Here is a 24,117-nt window from a genome sequence, read left to right as displayed (position 1 = left end):
GTAGTTTCAATTCTTTTTCTCTAGCCAAAGACCAAAAACACTGGTCCTGTAAACAAGGTTCAAAACAGACTCCACTCTGCAGATAAAGAAAGGAAAACAAATTCAAGGTACAGTATAGTTTGCAAGCCTGACTTTCCTTTTCAGTATTACAGTCCACAGATTCAGCATTCTTAGCTATAAACTTTCTGTTTCTGCTGATTTTTTATAAAGCCTCCAATATAAAGTGACTGCATGTCTCCCAACATTGACAGTAATTTAAAGCATTTGCAGCTTGGAACTGTTTACAGCAGTTAATAAACATTTTTTTGTACTCTAAAACAAAATCACTACCTTTCCATAATTTTCACTGTTGTTTTTAATGAGACATTATTGAAACTGGGACTGAGATCTGGGTTTTATTTTGTTTAAAGATTTTTAAAAAATGTGTAAGTATGTATGTGTGTTTGTGTGAATGTATGCCACTTATGTGCAAGTGCCCTTCAAGACCAGAAAAGGGTGTCAGACTCCCCAGAGCTGGGGTTATAAGTGGTTGTGAGCGACCATGTAGGTCCTGGGGACCAAGCTTGGGTCCTCTGCAAGAACAAGTGCTCTTAAATGTTAAGCTCTCTTTCTGCCCCCGGAGCCTGGGTTCGGTTCTTGCAAACTGTCATCTGGTTCTCGACAGCTTGACAGAACGCCACACATTATTGTGTTTATGAGATGGGCATGGTTTGATAAGATACAAATTAGGTTGTGTCATAATTGTTATTTACATTCTGCTGGATGTTTTTTATTGTTGTTGTTTGTTTGTTTTGAACGAGTACAAAACTACCCTTAGGATCATAAGCATGTTTTCATGAGACTGGATATGATGAACTTTTTTTTTAATAAAAGGAAAAGAGTTTGGTTGTAACAACCAGTAAGCTATTTAATCTTTATGTCTATGACCTGCCCAAGCTGGTAATTACATTTATAATAATGGGGAAATCTTTCTTAACTCTTGTGTCTTTTAATTACTTAAAACGAAAAAAAAATAGAATTGAAGGGATAGAAGATAAAATTAACAAAGACAGCCTGAAGAGATCATTGGCTAAATTGCATGTATCACTGCAGAACTCCCTTATTCAGTCTTCACAGTCACTATTTAAATAAAAGGTGGTTATTGCAAGAATTCACAAGCATTTGCCTTCATGTTAACAGTAAGCCGAGCTTTCAGAATCAGTCTTGGTGACATCCCAATGCATTTGGCCTGGTCCAGTCCTCTGTGCCTTTGGAAGTGAGTTTTATTTCCTAATTCTTCCTCCACTTAATGTTAAAAAGTTAAAATCCAACATTTTGGTCAACTTTGATTCTTGTCAGAATGTGTTTCCCCACATGGAAAATGAATGTTGCGTCTGATGGCACTGAAGACCTGGTAATCCTTCCTTAAGAGGTGAAATCCCTCCCAGTTTTCAGGCTCAGGAGAGGGCAGCCTCACCTTGGACAGTTCTCCACCAGCATGCAAAACTGAAACTGTAGGCTGGATCTGCCCAGCAGGCCTGGATCCCCCTCATAAAGACTGAATGCCTACTAGGACTCTTAGAGCAAAGTCCTCAGAGTATCCATTGTAGATTTCATCTTAAGTTTAATTTTATAACAGGTTTATCAGCGTTGTCGTTTGGGCAAAGCTCCATCCCCTCCCCCATCATCCCATTTCTGCTCACGTGTGTCCATGCGTGCTTTACTTCTTAGTGTTAAACTGAAATATCCCAGTGTGCAGACTGCCAATGATGTGGCCATCCCAGACGATTTTTCAGACTTTTCCCTTGCCAAGACAATTAGCAGAATTGAAGGGCAGCTGGAAGGGGACAACTTGCCAGAGTGCGCAGATGACGACATTTTCTATGGCGTTAGTAAGGACATTGGGACAGGTAGGTTTGCTTTGGTTCCTAGTTTTCTTTTAACATTACACTATTTAGAAAAAGAGATTTGGGAGAACTATTCTTTAAAATTTTATTATGATATGGATTTATGTCTAGATAATAATAATCTAGGGAGATGTAGTGGATGGAAGGAAGATTCTAGATGAAGTAAATTGGCCAAGTGATTGTTGACCGAGGGCGGTGGTGTGAGTTCCCTGAGCTTGCCTCCACTTTCATCTGTTTGATATTTTGTATTGTAAAAAGTCGTGACTATAGTACTGTTTTGAGTTTATTGAAGTTTTCAACTGAAATCAAATGTTCCATAGCTTATCACTGAAATAAAGTTTCTCTGAGTACCTTCCATTTATTTTTATTATATTCTGTTTATTGTATGTTAAATCAATATATTTGAAAAGGATAAATGAATTGCTATAGCAACAGATAAGCAATCAAATGAGTTTTTCAATGAATATAATTTTCTTTCTGGTTGACTTACATTCTGCATATAACTAGAAAAAACACTGAGTTTTAATCATCTAAAAGAATTGTATTTGTTAGCAGCAGTGCCTCTAAAATTACTGAAATTATGAGGAGCCACCTGTGCTGTTGGAACAAAAATCCAGAACAATTGGAATGTGTGAGCACTGTTACTGTGAACTGTCGTTTGGCTGTGTAATGAATTTGGGTGTGCAGTATGGTTAGCTGTGACTCCAATCTGGCTACCTAGCCCCTCTGTGATAACAGTGTCTCCATTTGAGGATTAGAGTTGGTTAAATGATGTCTTGAACACAGCTTATGCATCACAAGAGGCTGACAGTGTGTCTTTTTCAAATACACAGTTTACTGTTCACACATTCAAAGTGGGGGGCGGACAACTCACAGCAAATGCATCTTAACAGTCTAGCTCTGAGTGATGTCACCAGTGTCTGGAGGTGGGATTCACTCAGGACAGTGGCAGTCTTGCACAGGACAGGTAGTAAGTCTGCTAGCCCAGTGCACAGCAAACCACCACGACTGCAGTCACTGGTGGGAAGGGCAGTGAGTGGGTGCTGACTCTGAGGCAGATGGTCCTTCAAAGTGGCATTGCTCGAGCTCAGTAGAGACCAAAGAGTCATGCTTCAGTTGTGCTTAGCCATTCAGACAGGGTGCCAGACAGTGAGTGGTCACCACGGTCACTGAATAGTCCCTTACTGCTAGCACAGTGGCTTGTGTACATTGAGGTACGTTGGAGACCAGCCCCTGTCGAGCTCCCTGGTCCTTCTGTGGCTCGTCCCCTCCTTGCAGACTTCTTGGCCCCTGTCCTGATTGCTGTGGACCCCTGCTCCCAGGGTGTGGCTGATACACTCAGGTGCTCGCTTCTGCCCTCAGCATGGTCTGGCTGTCGGGATGTTTAGCAGGAGTGTCTCCATCTTATTTTCCTCTTTGTAGTTCTAAGTGTTCACTACAGATGGTCATAAAGTTTATCTCTGAAATTCTGATTCTCTGAAGAATCCTACACATTGTGTGTGATGGTGATTGGGCTACACCCTAGTCAGTCACCGTGGGAAGCAATTCATTTATGCCTTTGTAGCATTTATTGACCTAATCAATCCTCTGGGACCATTAGAGGGAAGGACAAAGGCAGTAAGTGAATTAGGAAGTTGGCCGTCATTCTTCAGATACCTTCCAGGACATGCTGGGCAGATGTTTGTTCCTGGAGACAGTCACCCGCTGCCCTGCTACAGTACAGAGATGGAGAAATTCAGGACCAGCTGCAGGCTTTACCATGAACACTGCACCTCCCTGTGGCCACTGTCTCAGTATTTTCCCTCTTCAGTGTGCTGACCTGGGTGTCTTATTCCAGGGAGAATATTCTTGTGCTCCAGATGCTTGCTTGGAATGGCTGGGTTATGGGTGGAGTTAGTTTGGAAGCACAAATGGTAAGATATGAAACTTTATTTTTGCTAGAGAGGATTTGTTTGTTTCTGTCAAATTCTTGGACGTTGTCAGCCTGAGACCACTATAAACTCTGGTTGATATTGTTCGGATCACTGTGGTAGGTGTGAGTGCTGTCTTTACATGTATACAAGCACCAGCTTGTAGGTCTGGTTTTTAGGAGGAGGGGTTTTGTCCTTGCCCCTGTCTTTACTCTCTCCGTGGTCTGTGTGACCACCTGTGCTGTCCTTTTCTGTTGTCTGACCTGGGGAGTGTTTAATGTTCACAGTGCTCCCACCGCAGTCTCCTGTTAGATTGCCTACTTTGACTGTTACTCATAAAATATGATGTCTCCCAGTTGATATCAATGTCTTAGACTTGGTAAAAAGCAGTCATGTGATGATTTGACTCCACAGAAGCCCAGATCAGATTTCTAAAGGCCAAGCTCAATGTGATGCAGGAGGAACTGGACAGTGTGGTGTGTGAGTGCAGTAAGAAGGTAAGCTGGAAGGCCTGCTCACAAGAGTGCTCTACTGAAGACACGAGGGACAGTCTTAATTATATTTTTAGATAGCCTTATTTAGATTATAATCCACAGTTAAACATCAGATTCAAAAATTGTATCTAAATACCAAACTTTATTCTGAAATGATGAGTTACCACAAAGCTTAAGAATGTACCAAAACTGTTGAAATTAGAATTTACTATTTTAGACTTGCCAGGTAATAAGCTATTCAGTATAAAATATCTGATTTCCATTTCTGACAGTGAATATGGAATGAGCTTTATTTTTCTCAGGAATTCATGTAAATATCTCATCAAAGGCCATCTGAGGCTCTTTTGTTTTCTGCTATGTGTTTTGATGTCAGTCCTTGTATATTTTTTACATAATTGACAATGTCATTGATTGTAGGAGGATGAAATTCAGGATTTGAAGTCCAAGGTGAAACATTTTGAAGAAGACTGTGTGAGACAGCAGCAAACAATCACGTCACAGCAGTCTCAAGTGGAAAAGTATAAGAATCTTTTTGAAGAAGCAAACAAAAAATGTGATGGACTACAGCAACAGCTCTCATCCGTAGAGAGGGTAAATTTTACGTCTCCTGACACACTGAAACTGTTAGAACTACAGTCTTGGTAGTTGTTCAGTTATTAATATTTACTGAAAACATCCCCCTTAAACAGAGTATTTGACAACTCTTTGAGGTACATATACTGTATTTCACCTCCTAGTAAAGTATGAACTTCAGTGGCTTTTAGTATATTCATGAATTCATGTAGCCATGATCTCCAATGTAGAACATATTCATAGCCTCCAAAAGATGACTCGTACCCTTCTGTCTCCACACCCCCCATCTCATCCATGCTAGCCCTGGGTTACTACTACTCTGTTTTCTGTCTCAGTAGATCTGTCTGTTCTGGAAATTTCCTTGTACATAGACTCAAATAATATACAATCTTTGTGATTGACTTCTCTTATTGGAAAAAAATTTTTTATTTGTTTGATTTGGTTTTTTTTCTGTCCATCCATGTTACAACACTAATTGTTTTATTCTTCTTTAATTGTCAAGTGTATTCCATTACATGAATATAACACATTTTTTAATTTATTGTTTGTTTATGTATTTGTTTACTTACCTTGAAATGCTGGCATTGAAGCCAATGCCTTTCACAGGGACAGCTGCCAATTGTTTCTTAATGCTGTTACAGAGCTCTGCTCCTCCAGCAGCGTGATGGCCCAGTCTCTGCACACTCTCACCTGCACACCCTAAGTTATCCTTTTGGTTACAGCATCCCACTGGCATGAATGGCTACGGTTGGGTCTCCATAGTAACTGATGATGTTACTCATTTTCCATTTATGTACCTTCTTTGGAGAAATGTTGTCCTTTGACAGACACACACACGCACACGCACACGCACACGCACACGCACATGGACATGAGTTCTGTGGCCCATGTGTACCCCTAATATAAACACACAATTGCACGCATGCAGTAAAGAAACTTAATAAAAATCATCTTTATTGGCTGGGTGTGATGACCTCTGCCTTTAATCTCAGCACTTGGGATTCAGAGGCAGGTGGATCTCTGAATTCAAGGACAGTCTATTCTACATAACAAATTCCTGGACAGCCAGGGCTACATATAGAGACCCTATCTCAAAAAACAAAACAAAACAACAGAAAACCAACTTGATTTAGGAATGTTTTAAAAACAGTAAAATGTATTTGTTCTAAATACACACTTTAGTTTAGTGAGTTAGTTTGTCAAAGTGGAGAGCACAGACTTTGGAGTCAAACACATGTTTGATTCCTGCCCTGCTACTGCCTTACTATTGGCAGTTTGCTTAGCCATTCATGCTCAGCGTTCCTTTCTGTAGTATGTTTTGCCTGGCACATACCACTGAAAAGATGGCCTTTGTTCCCACACAAAGGACTGATCTAAGCAATGTTGTCCTCTGACAAGCTAATCCACTGGATACAATGGACGCGACATTAACAACCGATTCAGCTAATGTAAAGAAAATTTCTGTCCCCTGCCAGTGTCCTTTACATTCTTTCCCGTACGTCACCAGCCCCTGGGCACTGTCCCAGGCAGACGATGAGCCACATTCTTCTACTACACACTGGTTTTTTGGTTTTGTTTTATAATGCTCTAAAATTTCATATTGATATAATCATAAATGCACTTTTTATGTCTGGTCACTTTTGTTGAGCAGTTTTATTGTTTTTGTTTTTACATATTACATGTTTTTGTTTGTTGCTCTGTATTTATTCACAAATACACCACATTTTAAAATTACTAATTACAAATGATATCACTGTGTTTCCATTTGTCATGGACACAAGTCTTTGTGAGTACATATCTGTTATCATGATGTTGGATAAATACCAATGAGCAGAATTTCTGGATTTTATGAAAAAGTCCATGTTAAAACTTTTTAAGAAACTGCCAGGTATGGTGGTACCTCTAGTTAGTCCCATTACTCAGAAAGTAAAGTCAGGAGGGTTAACAGAAGTTTGAGGGAGGCACGAGTCCTGCAGTGTGTTCCAGGCCATCCAGGGCTGCCTAATGAATTTGTCTGAAAAAATGAAAAAAAAAAAAAAAAAAAGAAGCCGGGCATGATGAGAGGCACTTGGGAGGTAGAGGCAGGCAGATCTCTGAGTTCGAGGCCAGACTGGTCTACAAAGCAAGTTCTGTTACCAGGGCCACACAGAGAAACCCTGTCTCGAAACCCGCCCCACCCCCCAAAAAGAAAGAAACAGCCAAGTCAAACAAAAAAAATATACATGTAGGGAAACTATTAACCTGTGTTCCAAAATGCTTGTCCCACCTGGAATTCCACCAGTGTCCTGACCGTGTCCCCACACGTGGTCTGTCCCCACCGCTGCCTCAGCTCAGAGAGGAAGCATGTGTCTTTGCATTGCCACGTTTCCTTCTCCTGGCTGCTGATCTTGTCACGTGCCATGCCGTGGGCTTCTCTGTGGTCTGTCTGCACGTGTGACAAGACCTGGCTTCGGGGCTCTTCCTGCGTCCAATGTAATCACCTCACTGGAAGCCTGGGGATTGTGTATCATCTTGTGTCATTTTACTTTGCTTCTTTTTTTTTTTTTTAAACCATGTGTTTCCAAAGGCAGAAGTTTTAAGTTTTTGGTAAATTCTATATATTATTATTTTCCTGGAATTTCTGGTTTTTCATTCTGTCCAGAAACTTTTGCCTGCTCCAAAGCCATGACGATTTTTCTTCTAAGCATTTCATGTAGTATGTGTATATCAGTATCATATGAATCATATATATGTGATCCATTTCAAGTTAATTTTGTGTGTAGTATGAAATAAATTTTTTTTATGTAGGTAATAATGTTGTGGGAAATACTGATTTTTTCCCCCCATTTTATTACCATGCCATTGACTATGGGGCCCAGTGCAAGACTTTTAAAACAAAATTGAAGACTTGGGATTTTCCATAAAAGTTTTGTTGGGCAATATGTGAAGTTTGTTGTTGTTGTTTGTTTTTATTTGTTTGTTTTGGTAGCAGCAGCTTTTTCTGTTTGCAGGATGCAGTGTGTCTTCTCTGCATGCTGTAAAAGTTACCAGGATGCAGTGTGTCTTCTCTGCATGCTGTAAAAGTTACCAGGATGTAGTGTTAGGCTTGATGGTCCAACCTTTTATCTCAGCACTTGGGAAACAGAGGTAGATGTATCTCTATGAGTTTGAGGCTAGCCTGGTCTACATAGGAGACTGTGTCTCAAAAAAAAACAAAGTTAGCAGTGTGATTGAAAACAAATGTTTTCCAAGTTGGCTTTCCCTTCCTCTAGTGGATTTACTTGTGGAGAAGCTTCGTTTGTTTCTCTGCTGTTCCTCTCCTTGTTGTCCTTTTCATGCTCTCAAGGAGGAGGCAAACAATGGTTTTCAGCTTTCTGAGGAGGAAGTTACAAAGTCCCCAGCAGAAGAGGAGGGCAAAGGTTCATTGCATCCTCCTTATCGAGGCTGGGGTGAGGCGGTGAGCTCTGCGGGTTTGAAACCCAGTAGGCCTCTTTTGCCTTTCCCATGTGAGCAGTGAGAGAGCCCACATGCTCCCCTCGTAGCTGCCTCCCACAAAGCTGTGCGGCAAACTGTGACGGCAGATGGCCACCAGGCGCAGCTTGATTTGTTTAGAGACCTACATAAGGAGCAGCATGTGTTTTGTTTTGTTTTTCCCTTTAATTACTCAAAACCACAGAGATGAGTTTCAAAGATGATGTGATCTAGCCAACGAAGAAATATTTAAAAAGACAAGTGTCGCATTAAAGACAGCTCTAGCTCCCCAGTGATTACTGGGTTTTCTGAGTGCTCTTTGGGGGCTCTGGGCCAGCCAGGCTGTGTGTTGTATGGGATACAAGGGAGGCATTCAATATTATAAGACAAGCCCGAGTCATTTTTAATTTTTAATTGTTTATGTGTATGCGAATGCCTGCTTACCTGTATGTGCACCATGTGCATGTGGTGTCCAAGGTCAGAAAAGGGCATCAGATTCCTGGAACTAGAGTTCCAGGTAGTTGTGAGTCCCAACACAGGTGTTGGGAACCAAACTTGGTTCCTCTGCAAGAGCAGCAGATGCTGTGACCACTGATCCATCTCTCCAGCCTTTATAAAGGTAGTTTTGGTGCCTTTCCCATGCAGCTGCGATGCTGGGACATTGAAACGAAAACAGTGGATAACTTTAAAAGTTTACGTTTCAGTGGGAGAAACAAGCAAGTCAGTGGTTTCAGTACCCGCAGCAGACGGTGTGCTAGCCTGTATCAGGATGCTCTAGAAGCCCTGAAGCAAAAGATACCAAGTCCAGCCCATGTCAGGAGAGGACGAGGACAATACCAAGAAGGCAGAGTCTGGGCACCAGGAGTAGGTGCTGATTAGGTAACTGGGGACTGGAGGCGGAAGACCCCATGTCCAGGGAGAGATACCAGCAGTGCTGGTGAAGCCCCTGGTAGAGCACGTGTGGCAGGGGAGGGGCCGGTTACCACAGAGTTTACAGATCATGAGATGGATTATTGTTTCTTCAAATGTTAACTGTCCACTTTCAGCAGCAGAATATTGTAGAATATTTGCACAAATACAAGGCCCCCATATTTTGCAAGATTTATTTCTGCTCAGGTTGGCTAATTCCCAGTGGGCCAATGTAGAGCCTCTGTCTATCCTTTGTTTCTTCGTCAGTTCTCTACAGGAGCAGGATTCATGGGCAGGTGATGTCTTACAAGGGCTTTGGGAGGTTTCCAGAAGACCTTGCGTGAACTGGACTTGGAGGCCTATGCCTATGAACTCAGCACTCAGGAGGGAAACACAGTAGGGTTGAGAGTGTCAGCCCAGCCTGGGCTACACATACAGCAAGGTCTTGTCTCCACAACAGCTCAGTTTTAAAACATTTGCTCCTAAAATAAGTATGGAGAATAATTACACAGTGTTTTGAATCAACACAAGGCAGAAAATACTAAACAAAAGAGCAACATTCATTGTGGCTAGAGAGATGGCTCAGTGGTTAAGAACACTGGCTGCTCTTCCAGAGGACCCAGGTTCAATTCCCAGCACCCACATAGTAGTAGCTCACAACCCCCTGTAACTCCAGCTCCAGGGGATCTGATGGCCTCTTCTGGGCTCTGAAGGCACCAACCACACAAGTGGTGCAGAGACATAATACATGCAGACAACCCCCCCCAAAAAAAAAAAAAACCAAAACCAAAACTAAAGGATAAAAATAAGAAATTTCAAAAGCATTCACAACTACATTTTTAGGTGTCTTTTTCTAATAGCAGTTTTGGGTGAGAATCCTGGAGAACTGTGTCTTTTGATGCTTGGCCTGCAGCCCCGTGTGAGTCACAGCAAGAAGCACGGAAATGGCAAAAGTGTGGACTGTAAGAGGGAGCTGATGATATTTCAGGACTCCGTGTGTTTTACCTGCACAGGAATTAGAAAACAAAAGAAGATTACAGAAGCAGGCTGCCACAAGTCAAAGTGCCACAGAAGTCCGCCTGAACCGAGCTCTAGAGGAAGCAGAAAAGTATAAGGTGGAGCTGAGTAAACTGAGGCAGAGTAACAAGGTATGCAAACCTCTGTCCCGCCTGGTCCTGCAGCCCTTCAGTCTCAAATAATCACACAGAGACTTATATTAATTATAAACTGCTTGGCCTATTGCTCAGGTTTATAACTAACTAGCTCTTACGCTTAAATTAACCCAGAATTCTTATCTATGTTTACCCATGGGGCTTGGTACCTTTTCTCAGTCCAACATTCTCATCTTACCTCCTCTGCATCTGGCTGGCGACTCCATCTCTCCTTTCCTCTTCCCACCTTCTCCTAGTCTGCTCAACCTGCCTACACTTCCTGCCTGGCTACTGGCCAATCAGCGTTTTATTAAACCAATAGGAGTAACAAATCTTTACAGACTACAAGAGCATTATCCCACACAAACCTGAATAACTGCAGTGTGCTCACCCCTGGGAATCCCCTCCCCTGCAAGCATTGGAAACCACGTTTATCGACTCCTTGTGGGGTGGGTGGGGCACACATGCCGTGGTGCTCCTGTGGAGGTCAAAGGTCAGCATCATGGAGCTGGTTGTCTCTTTCCACCTTTATGTGCAGTGGGGATCTAACTCAGGTGGGAAGCTCACCTGTTGTCTTTACTCACTGAGCCATCTCACCAGCCCGGAAGACACCTACTGCCTCTTTTGAAATTAAAATTTCTCATGTGCTGAGTGGTAGTGGCTCACACCTCTAACCCCAGCACTCAGGAGGCAGAGGCTGGTGGATCCCTGAGTTCAAGGCCAACCTGGTCTACAGAGTGAGTTCCAGGACAGCCAGGGCTACACAAAGAAACCCTGTCTCAAAAAACCAAAAAATGTTTTTTCTTGTGTCATGATGAATGCTCTCTTTTCAGAATAAAAATTTTAATGATAGGTACATCTTCCACTAATTAGGATTTCGTTTTGACTGTTATAATTGGGTGACTGGAGTATTCACTCATTTCTTCACATAATCTTTAGAGGGGCCTTTGTTATATGTCAGATTCTTCCTGAACCCTGTGGATAGTGATGAAAAATAAGCATCTTTTGTATGTCCCCTGCTACCTTCTTCTCTGAACCTCAGGCTTCTGCTATGCGTAGGGAGGGGTTGTATTACAGGGCCACAGTTCTGAGCCTTGAGCACTGGGAGGCTTTGTTAAGTACAGACCACTGGGCCCTACTAGCCTTAGAGCTAGTCTCCTCAGTAGTCAAGGTGAGGCCTGAAAATCAGTCTCACTGTTGGTGGTAACACCTGTTACAGATGTGTAGCGACCACTCCCATACCTCCGGTGTCAGCACAGTGTTCAGTTGATGCCTTGAGTATCTGTGGAGTGAATGGAGGTGAATATTGATGTGAGAACCTTTCATATGTTCTGTAAAATTAGTTCTGTATCAGCCTGATGGGAGGGCTTCCTTATGACAACATTTAGTATCTTAACAATGACTTAGGAACCACCTGATTTCATAACTGATGGTACATTCGGAATTTTCTCGGTAACACTGGTGGAAACAGAGACCTTGACTAGTCCTCTGAAACGATTAGCAGAAGCCAACACGTGACACCTTAACTACAGCATTTTAATGATTCCATCTGAGGCACCTTATGCTGCATGGCCAGCTGTCCCATGTTTAAAGGCCATCAACGATGACCTAACTGAAATAAGTCATCTTCACACACCAACACTCAGCATGTTGTTAAGACTCAAGAAAGTAAAAGGAAGAGTAACTGTGTATCGGGATTTGCTGTTCTGGTTGTTGATCTGATGTCTGGTTTGCCACACACATTAGAAAAATAGAAAGGAAAACTATTTTCTTGGCAACACGTGGCATTCATTCTATCCAGCAGTATTGAAAATTCAAGTAGTAAAGGCTTGGTAGCCAATGGTGGCGGTGCACGCCTTTGATCCCAGCACTCGGGAGGCAGAGCCAGGGGGATCTCTGAGTTCGAGGCCAGCCTGGTCTACAGAGTGAGATCCAGGACAGCCAGGGCTACACAGAGAAATCCTGTCTCGAGAAACAAACAAAAAAACAAACAATCAAAGTCTGCACAGAGCAGATGAGTAAGAGGGAGAGAAGCGAGGGTGTGTTGGAGAGGCCACTGCTGGTGAGTGTTGATAAGGTGCAGCTCTGTGAGAACTGAGCATGTGTGCTAAGTGAACAGCAGATCACCTTAGAAATGTTTCTGCGGGGTGGTGAGGAGGCTGAATTCTGTATGGGATTGGATTAAAAAGGAGTGAGATGAGGAAGTGGAGTGAATGTATGTGAAGTGTAGACTCGGAGGGAAACACAGAGTTGACTGAACTTTTAAATGAGGTCATTTAAATATGATAAAGTAAAGACTGTATGTGTATAGCTTGAGTCTGGGCTCTTCGACTTTCCCATGACCACAGCTCAGTTCCCATCTAGAACATTCTCACTGCTCAGAGAGATCCTTGTGTCCTGTCTAGGCCCTTCCCAGAGGTGCAGCTGCACCGACTTCCTTTCCTGAGTTCAACACAGGTGGACTCCCAGGGTGGACGCTTGGCACTGGATCCTTGCACTGTGCAGGGAGTCAGGACTGAGCTGTGCTGGGTTTTTCCCTCCACGCCTCTTATCAGTGAGTTATCTATCAGTCCCCTTTGTCGAAGAATCAGCTTTTGATTTTACTTCAGTCTGTTTTCTGTTTCCCTGACAACTCCCTTTCCCTTGGGATTTCTTGTTTGGGTTTTAATTTGCTCTTTTGTCTCTGGCTGAAGTTGAACCTTAGATCACTGATTTTGAACTTTGTTTTCTGAAGCCTTTAAAGCTACACCTGTCCTTAAAGTGATACTCTCCATATGTCCTACAATTTTTGGCCTACTTTTTTGTTTGTTTTGTTTTGTTTTTCAAGACAGGGTTTCTCTATGTAACAGCCCTGGCTGCCTGGAACTCTCTTTGTAGACCAGGCTGGCCTCAAACTCACAAGAGATCCACCAGCCTCTGCCTCCTGAGTTCTAGGACTAAAGGTGTGTGCTACCACACACAGCAATTTTTGGCCTGTTTTAAATATATATGTATGTATATATTTATATATATAAATACACACACATACACTATGAAGACATAACCAGTATATGATATAATAAACCTGTACATGCCTGATGTAAAATGTGGTTGAGTTCTGACAATTACAGCTTGGGATTGAGGCTTGAGTTACCATGTTCAGGTGATGTGTTCTTTCTTAGTAGCACACAAAATGATGCTTCACTATGTATTTTCACATGTATCATACATAGTTTACTTAGTCACCTTCCTACTGCCCTCCCTCTTCCTCCTCTTCTTCCCTTCAAGCAACTTCCCCTTTGCTTTAATGTCATGTAGATTTATGTGTCAATCTGGACTGCATGAGAGGAAACAAGCATTCCTATCTGAATCTGGCTTGGTTCACTTCCTGCGATGACCTCCAGTTGTGTCCATTTTCCTGCAAATGACATGGTCTCATTCTTCTATACCATACTCCGTGTTTCCTTTATCCACACATCTGTTAACGGGTCTCTCTGGAGGTTCTGGAACCTGGCAATCGTGAACCATTCTGCATTAACATGGATGTGCAAGGATCTCTTTGGCATGCTGACTTAAGATATCCCCAGGGTGGTACATCTGGGTTACATGGTAATTCTATTTTCATTTTTTAGAAACCCTCCTATTGACTTCCGAGTTTACATTCCCACCAGCTAGTGAGTAAGGCCTCTCTCCCCACGTCCTTCTCAGCGCTGTCTTGACGGTGGCCATTCTGACTGCTGACATGGATCTCAGTAGAGTTTTCATTTGCGTTTCCCCGGTTGACTGACTTTTTCTTATATATGTTGCATTTGTATTGCTTCTTTTGAGATTTGTCTGTTCAGTTAATTTGACCAATTTATTAATTATATGATTTGAGGTTTTGGTCTTTAAACTTTTGAGTTCTTTATGGATTCTAGATATGAATCCCTTTTCAGACATCAGATGGCTAGATGTGAGAAAAATTAAAGTTACTTATTTTATGTATGTTCCCCTGAGTACACACACATACACCCCATGTGTGTACAGGTGCCCATGGAGACCAGGAGACCAGAAAAGGGTTTCAGATCCCATGGGCCTGGAGTTATAGGTGACTGTGGGCTGACATATGGGAGCTTGCAGGTCCTCTGCAAGAGTAGCAAGAGTTCTTAACCTCTGAGCAATTTCTCCAACTCCATTTCCTGTAGTTATAAAAAGTATTTCTTTAAGTGATATCCAATCTGCTCTTTTTAGTTCCTTCAGTCTCTGTGTTGGGTTCAGTTTCTTTTTTTAAATTTTTTTCTTTTGCTAGTTTTTATATGGACATGGGAACTGCTGCATTGAAATCTCTCCTTCTGTCTCAAGAACTTAACCTGAGAATTTTACAGTGTGTATTCTGTTGATTAATTCCCACAAATTTTGATTTTGATTATTTTTAAACTTTTCATCATTCTATTTAAAACACCAGTTTCCCTTCTGTTTTCTCCTTGGACCCATACTTTGGTTAGAAGTTTGATACTCTGTTTCCACATATTAGGGTACCCCCCAGATACCTTTCTTAAGGGTTTCAAGTTAATCCCATCATGGCTACGGCATACGTGATATGTTTGGATCTTTTTAGCTTGGTGCAGGCTTGTTTTATGATCCCAATACGGCTTAAGATGGTAAACATTCCAGCACCTTCTGCCTTTGTTGATGGAGAAGTCCTCAGTTGTCAGCCATGTCAAGTCACTTGACAGTTGCTCATGTGTTTGGCACTTCACATATTTTCTGTGTATTTTTATCAACGAATAAAGGAGTATAAATGAAACTGGATCTGTCTGTTTCCTCTGCAGCTTTATCCACATCTGCATCCTGTTTGTCAATGCTGTTACTAGACAGAACATTCAGCGGTGTTGTGTCTTCTTGATGAATTGGCCACTTGGAAAGTGACTGTGTTATTCCTGGCTGTAGCCTGCGCCCTGATATAACCTTGGTATTAAAGAAGCTTGAGCTCTGCTCAGTTACTGTTACCACTGCCTGTCTTCTGTTCTTGTCCTACTTTACTGCGTTACGTCTTGTAGACGATGTAGCCGAGCTTGACTTTTTATGATCCAGCCTAGCAATCTCTTTTTTTTTTTTTTTTTTTTTTTTTTTTTTTTTTTTTTTTTTTTTTTTTAAAGATTTATTTTATTTATTATGTATACAGTGTCCTGCCTGCATGTGTCTTTGCAGGCCAGAAGAGGGCACCAGATCTAATTGTGGGTGGTTATGAGCCACCATGTGGTTGCTGGGAATTGAACTCAGGACCTCTGGAAGAGCAGACAGTGCTCTTAACCTCTGAGCCATCTCTCCAGCCCCAGCAATCTCTTTTTAATTGAGAGTGCTTATACGACATTTAATATCATTTCTAGGACAGCTTGTCTGTTATCAACAACTGTGTTCCTTTCACTGGCTCGTTTTCACTTCTTTGTGTGTATTCAGTATTTATTACACATCTTTAACTATATTCAGGTAACACAGAAGTTCAGAGATAACCTACAAACCATAAGCAGTTATCTTATGCTCTTTACGACTGCATTAATTTTTATGGTAAAGCACATGTAAAATTTACCGTCTTGTCTTTTCTTTTCTTTTCTTTTCTTTTCTTTTCTTTTCTGAGTCAGGGTTTCTCTGTGTAGTTTTGGTGCCTGTCCTGGATCTCGCTCTGTAGGCCAGGCTGGCCTCGAACTCACAGAGATCCGCCTGCCTCTGTCTCCCGAGTGCTGTGCCACCGCTGCCCAGCAAAATTTGCCTTCTTAAACATTTTTAAGTATAAAATGATTATTATGGTTTTGGAATCAGTCTTCACACTTTTCATCATGGAGAAAGGAAACTTAGTAGCCCCACATTCCAGGCCCTGGCAGCACCATTCTATTTCTGACTCTGTTAATCTGACTTCTGTAGGTCCCTTACTTCTATGAGCAGAATCACATATTTATCTTTTTGATTGGCTTATTTAGTTCAATACAATATTCTCAGGGTTGTTCCATCTTTTCAAATTTGATTCCTGTGAAGGCTCAATAACAACCCATCATATTTCCATGCCACTGTGTGCTTGTTCATCTCCTGGAGGATGCTTGGATTTTGTACTGTTGGCTACTCTCAGGAGTGCCCCTGGGGATGGAGAAGCCCAGATCTGAATGAGGTCTTGCTTTTGTTTGGGGTATGTATTCTGAAGTGGAAATGCAGGATCAGAGGTGATGCTCTTCAGTTTGGTTTCCATGGCAGCTGTATCACTTTACATATCCACTTGCAATGTGGAAAGGACCAAGTGTTACCATATCATCAACATTTGTTGTTTTGATTTTTATTGATACCAGTCATCCTAATGGTTTGTTTTGTTGAGGTTTTAATTTGCACATCTCTAATTGTAAGTAATGTGTTCAGCATCTTGTATTTAGTAACCATTTGTCTGTCCTCTTCTTTAGAGAAATGTCCAGTCAAGTTCCTTGTTAAATTTTACATTGTATTGTGTATTCTGGACGTTAAGCCTTGTGCAGATGTATGGCTTGCAAATACTCTCCCACTCAGCAGACTGCCTTTTCACCATTTTGTGTCCTCTGTTTGATACAGTCCAGTTTACTTTTCCTCTGTTGTCTGTGCTTCTGGGCCGTCCAGTAAATCTTTGCTAAATCCAGTGTCATGAAGTTTTTTAGTTTCAGCCCTTTTACTCAAGTCCATTTATACGCGTGCGCACATGCACACACACACACACACACACACACACACACACACACACACACACACGTGTGCATCTGGAGCACTTGCTGTCTTTGCAGAGGACCCAGATTCTGTTTCCAGCACCCACATGGCAGCTTACAGCCAGCTGTAACTCCAGTTCAGGGGATCTGACACCTTCTTCTGTATGAGGTGCACAGACTACCTACATGCAGGCAATACATTCATACACATAAATAAAACTTTAAAAAAAGGAAAATAAATACAAGTAAATGTCATGGACCTCAGAAAGAAACCCTCACATACATGATCAAATGGTTTTTTTCTTACACAGGTGTTAAAAAATCAGGAAAGGACACCTCTTGAAAAATGGTGCTAGGAAACTGTGCAACCTACCCCCGTGCGAGTGTGTGTGTGTGTGTGTGTGTGTGCACCAGTGATACACTGTTCTGATTATTCTAGAATATTACGATTTGATGTCAGGAAGCATTATTTTTTCATGTATTCATTTACTCATTCGTTGTGCTGTCACAGTGGAATCGTTTTCTTAGTAGTTTCTGAGGTGCTCCCTGTTCGTCTGTAGAAGACTCTTATCTGTTGCTTTTGTAGGCTGCAGCTTTGCTGAATCCAGTTCTTGGTTATCCTGATTTTCTTAGAAATCCTTAGGGATTCCCACGTCTGAGGTCTTGTCATCTATGAGGGATTTTCTTCCTCTCCAGTGTGGGTGTCAATGTTCTGTCCCAGTTGCTTGGGCTACAGGGTCCAGTACTGTGTGCTACCGAAGTGACAAAAGCCTGTGCCTTTATCTTGATCCTGACCATGGGGAAAGCTTTCAGTCACTCAGTTTGTGAGCTGGTGACTTTTCATGTATGGCCTTTAGTATCTGGGGGAAGTTTTCTTCTATCTGATACTTTATTTTTCTCACAAAAAAATACTGACTCGTCAGATACTTTTTCAGTATCATCAGAGATAATCATGCGGTGTTTCTCCTTTATTCTGTGAATGTGGAATATTAGCATATTAACATTGAATTTTGTGTATTGAACCATCCTTCTGTTCTGGCAATAGATTTCATTCACTTGGTCGTCATCTATAATCCTTGCGATGTGTTATTGACTTTGTTTTGCATCAGATTTCATCAGTGATACAGAGCTGAGGTTTTCATGTGATGCCTTAAGTCTGGCTTTGGTTTCCCTGAGAATGGCTTTAGATGTTGCTTAGATAGAGCTTGCTTTTGTTCTTCAGTGGCTTGAGTATCATTAGAAGCTGAGTCCCAGTCTTGGTGGTGTTAGGAGGTGGTATGGAACATTTAAGAGGTGTGACCTGGGAGGTCCTTAGGGCATTTGGGGCTGTGCCCTCAGAAGGAACTGAGAGACCATCGTGTCTATCTGGTTCTCTCTGAACACATTCCTGCCTCTGTTGTGCTGTGTGCTATGAGGCCGTCACCAGAGCTAGGCTGTTGCTGGCTCCATGCCCTTGAATCTGTATAACTGTGAGTTAATAAACCACTTTGGGGGGCTGGAGAGATGACCCAGCAGTTTAGAGCACTGGTTGCTCTAGGTTTGTTTTCCAACACCATGTGATGGCTCACAACTCTTCACAGCTCCAGTTCCGGGCAATAGGACATCCTCTTCTGGCCTCCACATGCAGTAGGCACACATGTGGTGCGGATACACAGGCATTTGAATATTTTTATTTAAAAAATAAAAGTTAAAAAAATTTATGAGATTATTACATTATTTCTCCCTTCCCTTTCCTCCCTCCAAGTCCTCCTATATACCCCTTCTTGCTCTTTCAAATTCACGGCCTCTTTTTTAAATTGTTGTTACATGCATATATGCTTATACATATATATTCCTAAACCTTCTCAGTCTGTATAATGTTACTTGTAGGTATGTTTTCAGGACCTGGCTATTTGGTATTGTGTAACTAATTGATATAAAAGTATTTTAAACTAAAAATGAAACAGCTTTTCTCTACAGAGTTACCCAGCCTTAAGAATTTTGTTGTAACAAAACACTAATGGAAAATAGTCTTTTTCAGTTCTGGGTGTTTGTGAGTGAATGGTGTCAGTTACTTAAGGATGTGATAGAACTCATCAATGAAGCCATCTGCTTCTCTACTTTTCTTTGTTGGGAGTTTTATTGGTGATCCAAACTCCTAACTCTCTGAAATTTGTATTTATTGAGTTTTGGTGAATTGTGATTATAGGGATTAATTTCATCTAGGTCATACAGTGTTCTCCTCACACAGTCCTTTTTATTCCTGTAAAGTCAGCTGCACTGGCCACTCTGTGATTTCTGGCTCTCTCACTTTAATTTGCCCTCTTTTTTTGCCGGTGTACCTGAAGGTTTGTTGATAGTCACAAGGAGCAAACTGTTTGTAATCTCTGTTTCTCTGGTCTATTAATTCGATTATGTATGCTCTCATGTTTATCATTTCTATTTCTGCCAGCTTCTGTTTCTTTCTTTCCCTACTATGAAGAGTTAGGTTGATTTGAGATCATTCTTCAATGTGTCATGGCTGTGACCATCCCACATAGGAATGTCATATTCTCTCCTGTATATGTTGGTGCTTGAAGAGATTTTCTAATATTCTTTGAAAATTGGGTAGTTTGAATTTATTATATTTTGGTGTTTTTTTTTTTTTTTAAATTATGTATTTTGTATGTGTGAGTGCTCTGTCCCCCTATACACTTGCAGGCCAGAAGAGGGCACCAGATCCCATTTCAGATGGTTGTGAGCCACCATGTGGTTGCTGGGAATTGAACTCAGTACCTCAGGGGAGGGAGGGGAGAGCAGCTAGTGCTCATAACTGCTGAGCTGTCTCTCCAGCCCCTATATTTTGGTTCTTGAATGTCCCTGAAAGCTTATGTTGAAGGCTTGCCTGGTCCTGTGTCCACACTACTGGGAGGTGGTAAAACCTTTAGGAGATGGTCCCTGGTGGAAGGGCGTCAGGTCACCGGGGGTGTGCTTTTGAAGGGAATATTGGGAACTGAGCCCTTCCCTCTCTTTATTTCTAGCTTCTTTAAAGTCCACTGCTGTCTTCTGCTGTGTGCTTTCACCTTGCATACTGTACTCCACAGGCCCAGGGCAGCATGTGGACTGAAACTGCTGACGCTGAGGAATGCGAGCCTCCCTCAGGTTGTTCTGGGCATTTGTTCCCGTGCCGGGAAGCGACTCAGTGTGTGCTTAGTTTATACTTTCGTATCTACCTTCAGTCCACTGTTACAGACACTGTATGGTTTCAGTCTTCTTGAACCTGGTAAGATCTATGGTCTACTGGGACTAGAGAGATGGCTCAGACCTCTTCCAGAGGTCCTGAGTTCAATTCCTAGCAACCACATGGTAGCTCACAACCATCTATAATGAGATTTGGTGCCCTCCACACCAGAACACTGTATACATAATAAATAAATCTTAAAAAAAATTTATGGTCTACCATGATTTGTTCTGGAAAATGACCTGGTTGCATTTGAGAAAACTATTCCGTTATTATTAGGAGTAGCTTGGTTCCAGTTCATTTGCAGCCCATTTCCTTATTGATCGGTCTAGTGACTATGCATGACCTAAAGAAAGATGCTGAAGCGTCTACTTTTACTGTGGTGACCTCTCCCTGTGGATCTCCCTGTTGGTGTTTGCATCTTAGGTTTAGGCATGCTGACAATTGATGCACATGCGACATCTGTCACAGCTTAGAGAATGGACCCTTCTGCCATTATGGAATGTTATTGCCTCTTCATAATTCTGACTGGGGAGGGCTCTACAAACAACAGACAAAAACAGGCACATTTTGGCCACTGTTTCTGTGGATGATCTTCTTCCATCCACTGTACGTGTCTGTAGAGCTAAAATTAGTTACCTACGGGCAGAATATAGTTGGATCATGTTCTATTTTAATCCATCTTTTCCAACTCGCACATTTTCAGTTGCTTAGCCCCTGTAGTTAATTACTGATAAGGACAGACTTCTCACTGACATTTTGCTGTTTTCAGTATGTCTTGTTTTTGTCTCACGTCCTTTAGTTTTCCTTCGTCTCTCATTTATGTTCTATAGCTATTTTATCACTGGTATGCTTTATGATCTAGCCATAAAGTTAAAGGAATCCATTTGAAGCGGTAAATTAACCTCATTATTTGCAAACTACACCCTTTACATCTGTCTCTTCTGCTGATGCCACCCTTTGCTCAGATCTACAGCACTCACTCATCTGGGGTACTGGGGATTGTACCCATGGAGTTGCTACTTGGTGGAGTGTGGCTTTTGCTTGATGGGTAACAACACTCTTGCTGCCTCCTTGGTTTCTAGAGTTCACCAAGTGACTCTGTCTATGCTGTTTGAGTGCTAGAAGATGGGCCTGGAGCTTCCTAAGTGGCCATATTGATAACATCACTCTTAGACTTTGTCTGCTGGTAGTTTAAGGAAAGTGTGTGTGCAGATTTTGAGGCTCGCTCTTGGATTTCCCATCTGGAAGTCTGCAGTATTGTGTCAGTTCTGATCTCTGTCTTCAGTCCCTTAGGACTCCACTGTACACCATACACTGGAAAGTCCTGTCAGAAAGCCGGTTTAATATGCAGCACTTACCTCAAAGGATCAGATCACATGCAGATTCTGCTACTAAAAATCCTTATGTATTTTAAGTTCTGTCAAGTTTAGATTTCTTAGAATTCAGTTATTTTTTAATACATTTTGAAAAATCTTTTTTTAAAGATTTATTTATTCATGTATTTTATGTATACACCAGAAGAAGGAATCTGATCTCATTTACAGATGGTTGTGAGCCACCATGTGGTTGCTGGGAATTGAACTCAGGACCTCTGGAAGAACAGTGAAGTGCTCTTAACCACTGAGCATCTCTCCAGCCCGAAAATTTTTTTTTTTTTTTTTTTTTTTGGTTTTTTTCGAGACAGGGTTTCTCTGTGTAGCTTTGCGCCTTTCCTGGAACTCGCTTTGGAGACCAGGCTGGCCTCGAACTCACAGAGATCCTCCTGGCTCTGCCTCCCGAGTGCTGGGATTAAAGGCGTGCGCCACCACCGCCCGGCCCGAAAAATCTTTTAATAAGGGAGCTGTGATTAAGTTATTTAGTAAAGAACAATCTTATATTTCAACTAATTTTTTTCTTTTGTAGGATATTGCAAATGAAGACCACCAAAAAATAGAAGTGTTAAAATCAGAAAACAAGAGGCTAGAAAGACAAAAAGGAGAATTAATGATAGGATTCAAGAAACAATTGAAGTTAATTGACATTTTGAAAAGGCAGAAGGTGAGTCTAACAACAGAAGCTGTATCAGATATGCTACAGACCTTCCCACTATAGAGTATAGGCCTTTACTTCCTTTGCAATGTTACACACAAAATTGTACCTAAAGATGCACTATATACATATAAAGTCACACATGCGTAATACATAGTGAGCTGCACTGGTTTAAAAATGTATTTTAATATATTAAATTTATATATATTTATGTGTGCATGTATATATATATATGTGTGTGTGTGTGTGTGTGTGTGTGTGTGTATAAAAATACAGTCCTTCCCAAGTACAGAAAGTATCATACATGAGAATGACTCATTTTAGTGGATCATTTCCCTCTTCAAACTTTGAACAGTAATTCCAAGCCACATTGTACCTTTCTTGAAACATGACAAAAGACAATTGACACAGTTCTCTCACTTTCTTGTTTCAAAAGATCAGATAATTGGGGCTGGAGAGATGGCTCAGAGGTTAAGAGCACTGGCTGATCTTCTAGAGGTCCTGAGTTCAATTCCCAGCAACCACATGGTGGCTTACAACCGTCTATAATGAGATCTGGTGCCCTCTTCTGGCCTGCAGGCAGAACACTGTATACATAATAAATAAATAAACCTTTAAAAAAAAGATCAGATAAAATAGTAATTGAATTATTCTTTCAATAGTAGTTTGGTCTTGAGTGTAATGCCCATTTAAAATGTTACACTTGCGCTGGGTATGGTGGAGCACGCCTGTAATCCCAGCACTCGGGAGGCAGAGGCAGGTGGATCTCTGTGAGTTCCAGGACAGCCTGGTCTACAGAGTGAGTTCCAGGACAGCCAGGGCTGTTATACAGAGAAACCCTGTCTCGAAAAACCAAAACAAAACAAAGAAACAAAAACAAAAATATACTTGCATAATTAGAGTATGTGTTCCAACAATGGGGCTTGTTTACTGATAGCATGTTAACACAAATTTCCTGTGGTGTGGCTTCCTCTGAATCAGACATTATTGATGTTTTTAACAGATGCATATTGAAGCTGCGAAGATGCTGTCTTTCAGTGAGGAGGAGTTCATGAAAGCTCTTGAGTGGGGCAGCTCATGAGGGAGCAATTTTAATTTGATGCTTGTTTGTGACAGTTTATTCAACATGAAATCGTAGTGCTTCTTTACCATTCATAAGTAATGAAAATATTTGTGAAATAAAAAGTCCAGGTATGGACTTGCTGAACTGAACAGTTTGGAAGGACATTCTGAGGTAAAGCCAGACTGTAACACTGGCTTTACTTCCTTTTTCTTTAATAGTTGTAACATAAAGAAACAAGATTTTGTCTTGAAAAATAAAAAAATAATAAAAAAGAAGCAAAATTTTGACTCTTAATTCTTTTTTACAACCTACCAGACCTGACAGAGGACAGAGCAAGACGGCAGGACAAGACCCCAGAGATTCCCCACCTCGGCTACTGAGGTCTGCCTATTAGTCAAGGCTGCTGCATTCTAACAGCATTCAAACAGGCCGGAACTCATGTCTGTCTTGAGGGCCCTGTGTTCACATTTTCAGTAATCATGACACACAGAGATACCTTGAAAAGAGGGGTAACAGCTAGGTGAGAAGTGACAGCACCTAGTGACAGCAAAAGAAACTTTATTGAGGAGGACAAGGGCAGTTTTCCCTTCCTCTAGCACAGCAGAGAGAGAGAGACACAGAGGGACAGACAGGGCAAAGAGACTTCATTGGTCTCCAGCCCTGGGCCATGACAGTAAAACCCAGCCAGCTCTTAGCCCTAGACCAGTAAATATGCCTGCCCTGGTGCTAAAATGGAACCCATGGTTCCTGCAAGACAGACTGAAGTTCCAGCCC

At 41.6% G+C, this 24,117-nt stretch overlaps 1 protein-coding gene across 12 annotated transcripts in view; it reads left to right on the top strand.

The window, feature by feature from the left end:
- Nucleotides 1-23,487, top strand: part of Tex9 (testis expressed 9) — a 35,826-nt gene extending 12,339 nt beyond the window's left edge. For 6 of the 12 annotated variants that reach the window (XM_052713967.1, XM_052713977.1, XM_052714012.1 and 3 more), the window contains 7 exons: nt 25-107; nt 1,711-1,889; nt 4,211-4,293; nt 4,708-4,881; nt 10,236-10,370; nt 22,155-22,289; nt 23,284-23,487. In XM_052713967.1, coding sequence (XP_052569927.1) covers nt 25-107; nt 1,711-1,889; nt 4,211-4,293; nt 4,708-4,881; nt 10,236-10,370; nt 22,155-22,289; nt 23,284-23,361 — 867 coding nt within the window. In that variant the 3' untranslated portion in view covers nt 23,362-23,487. Of the gene's footprint in view, nt 1-24; nt 1,256-1,338; nt 1,890-2,044; nt 3,800-4,210; nt 4,294-4,707; nt 4,882-10,135; nt 10,371-22,154; nt 22,290-23,283 lie in introns of those variants that run through there. The other 6 variants (XM_052714033.1, XM_052714026.1, XM_052714043.1 and 3 more) reach the window with 6 other exon arrangements.
- The last annotated feature ends 630 nt before the right edge of the window (nt 23,488-24,117 follow it).

This window comes from Peromyscus californicus, unplaced genomic scaffold, assembly GCF_007827085.1.
Source record: "Peromyscus californicus insignis strain IS unplaced genomic scaffold, ASM782708v3 Scaffold_11__1_contigs__length_118956290, whole genome shotgun sequence".
Classification (NCBI taxonomy): domain Eukaryota; kingdom Metazoa; phylum Chordata; class Mammalia; order Rodentia; family Cricetidae; genus Peromyscus; species Peromyscus californicus.
The sequence above is the reverse complement of the archived record's forward strand: the minus strand, read 5'-3'. Positions and strand labels throughout refer to the sequence as shown.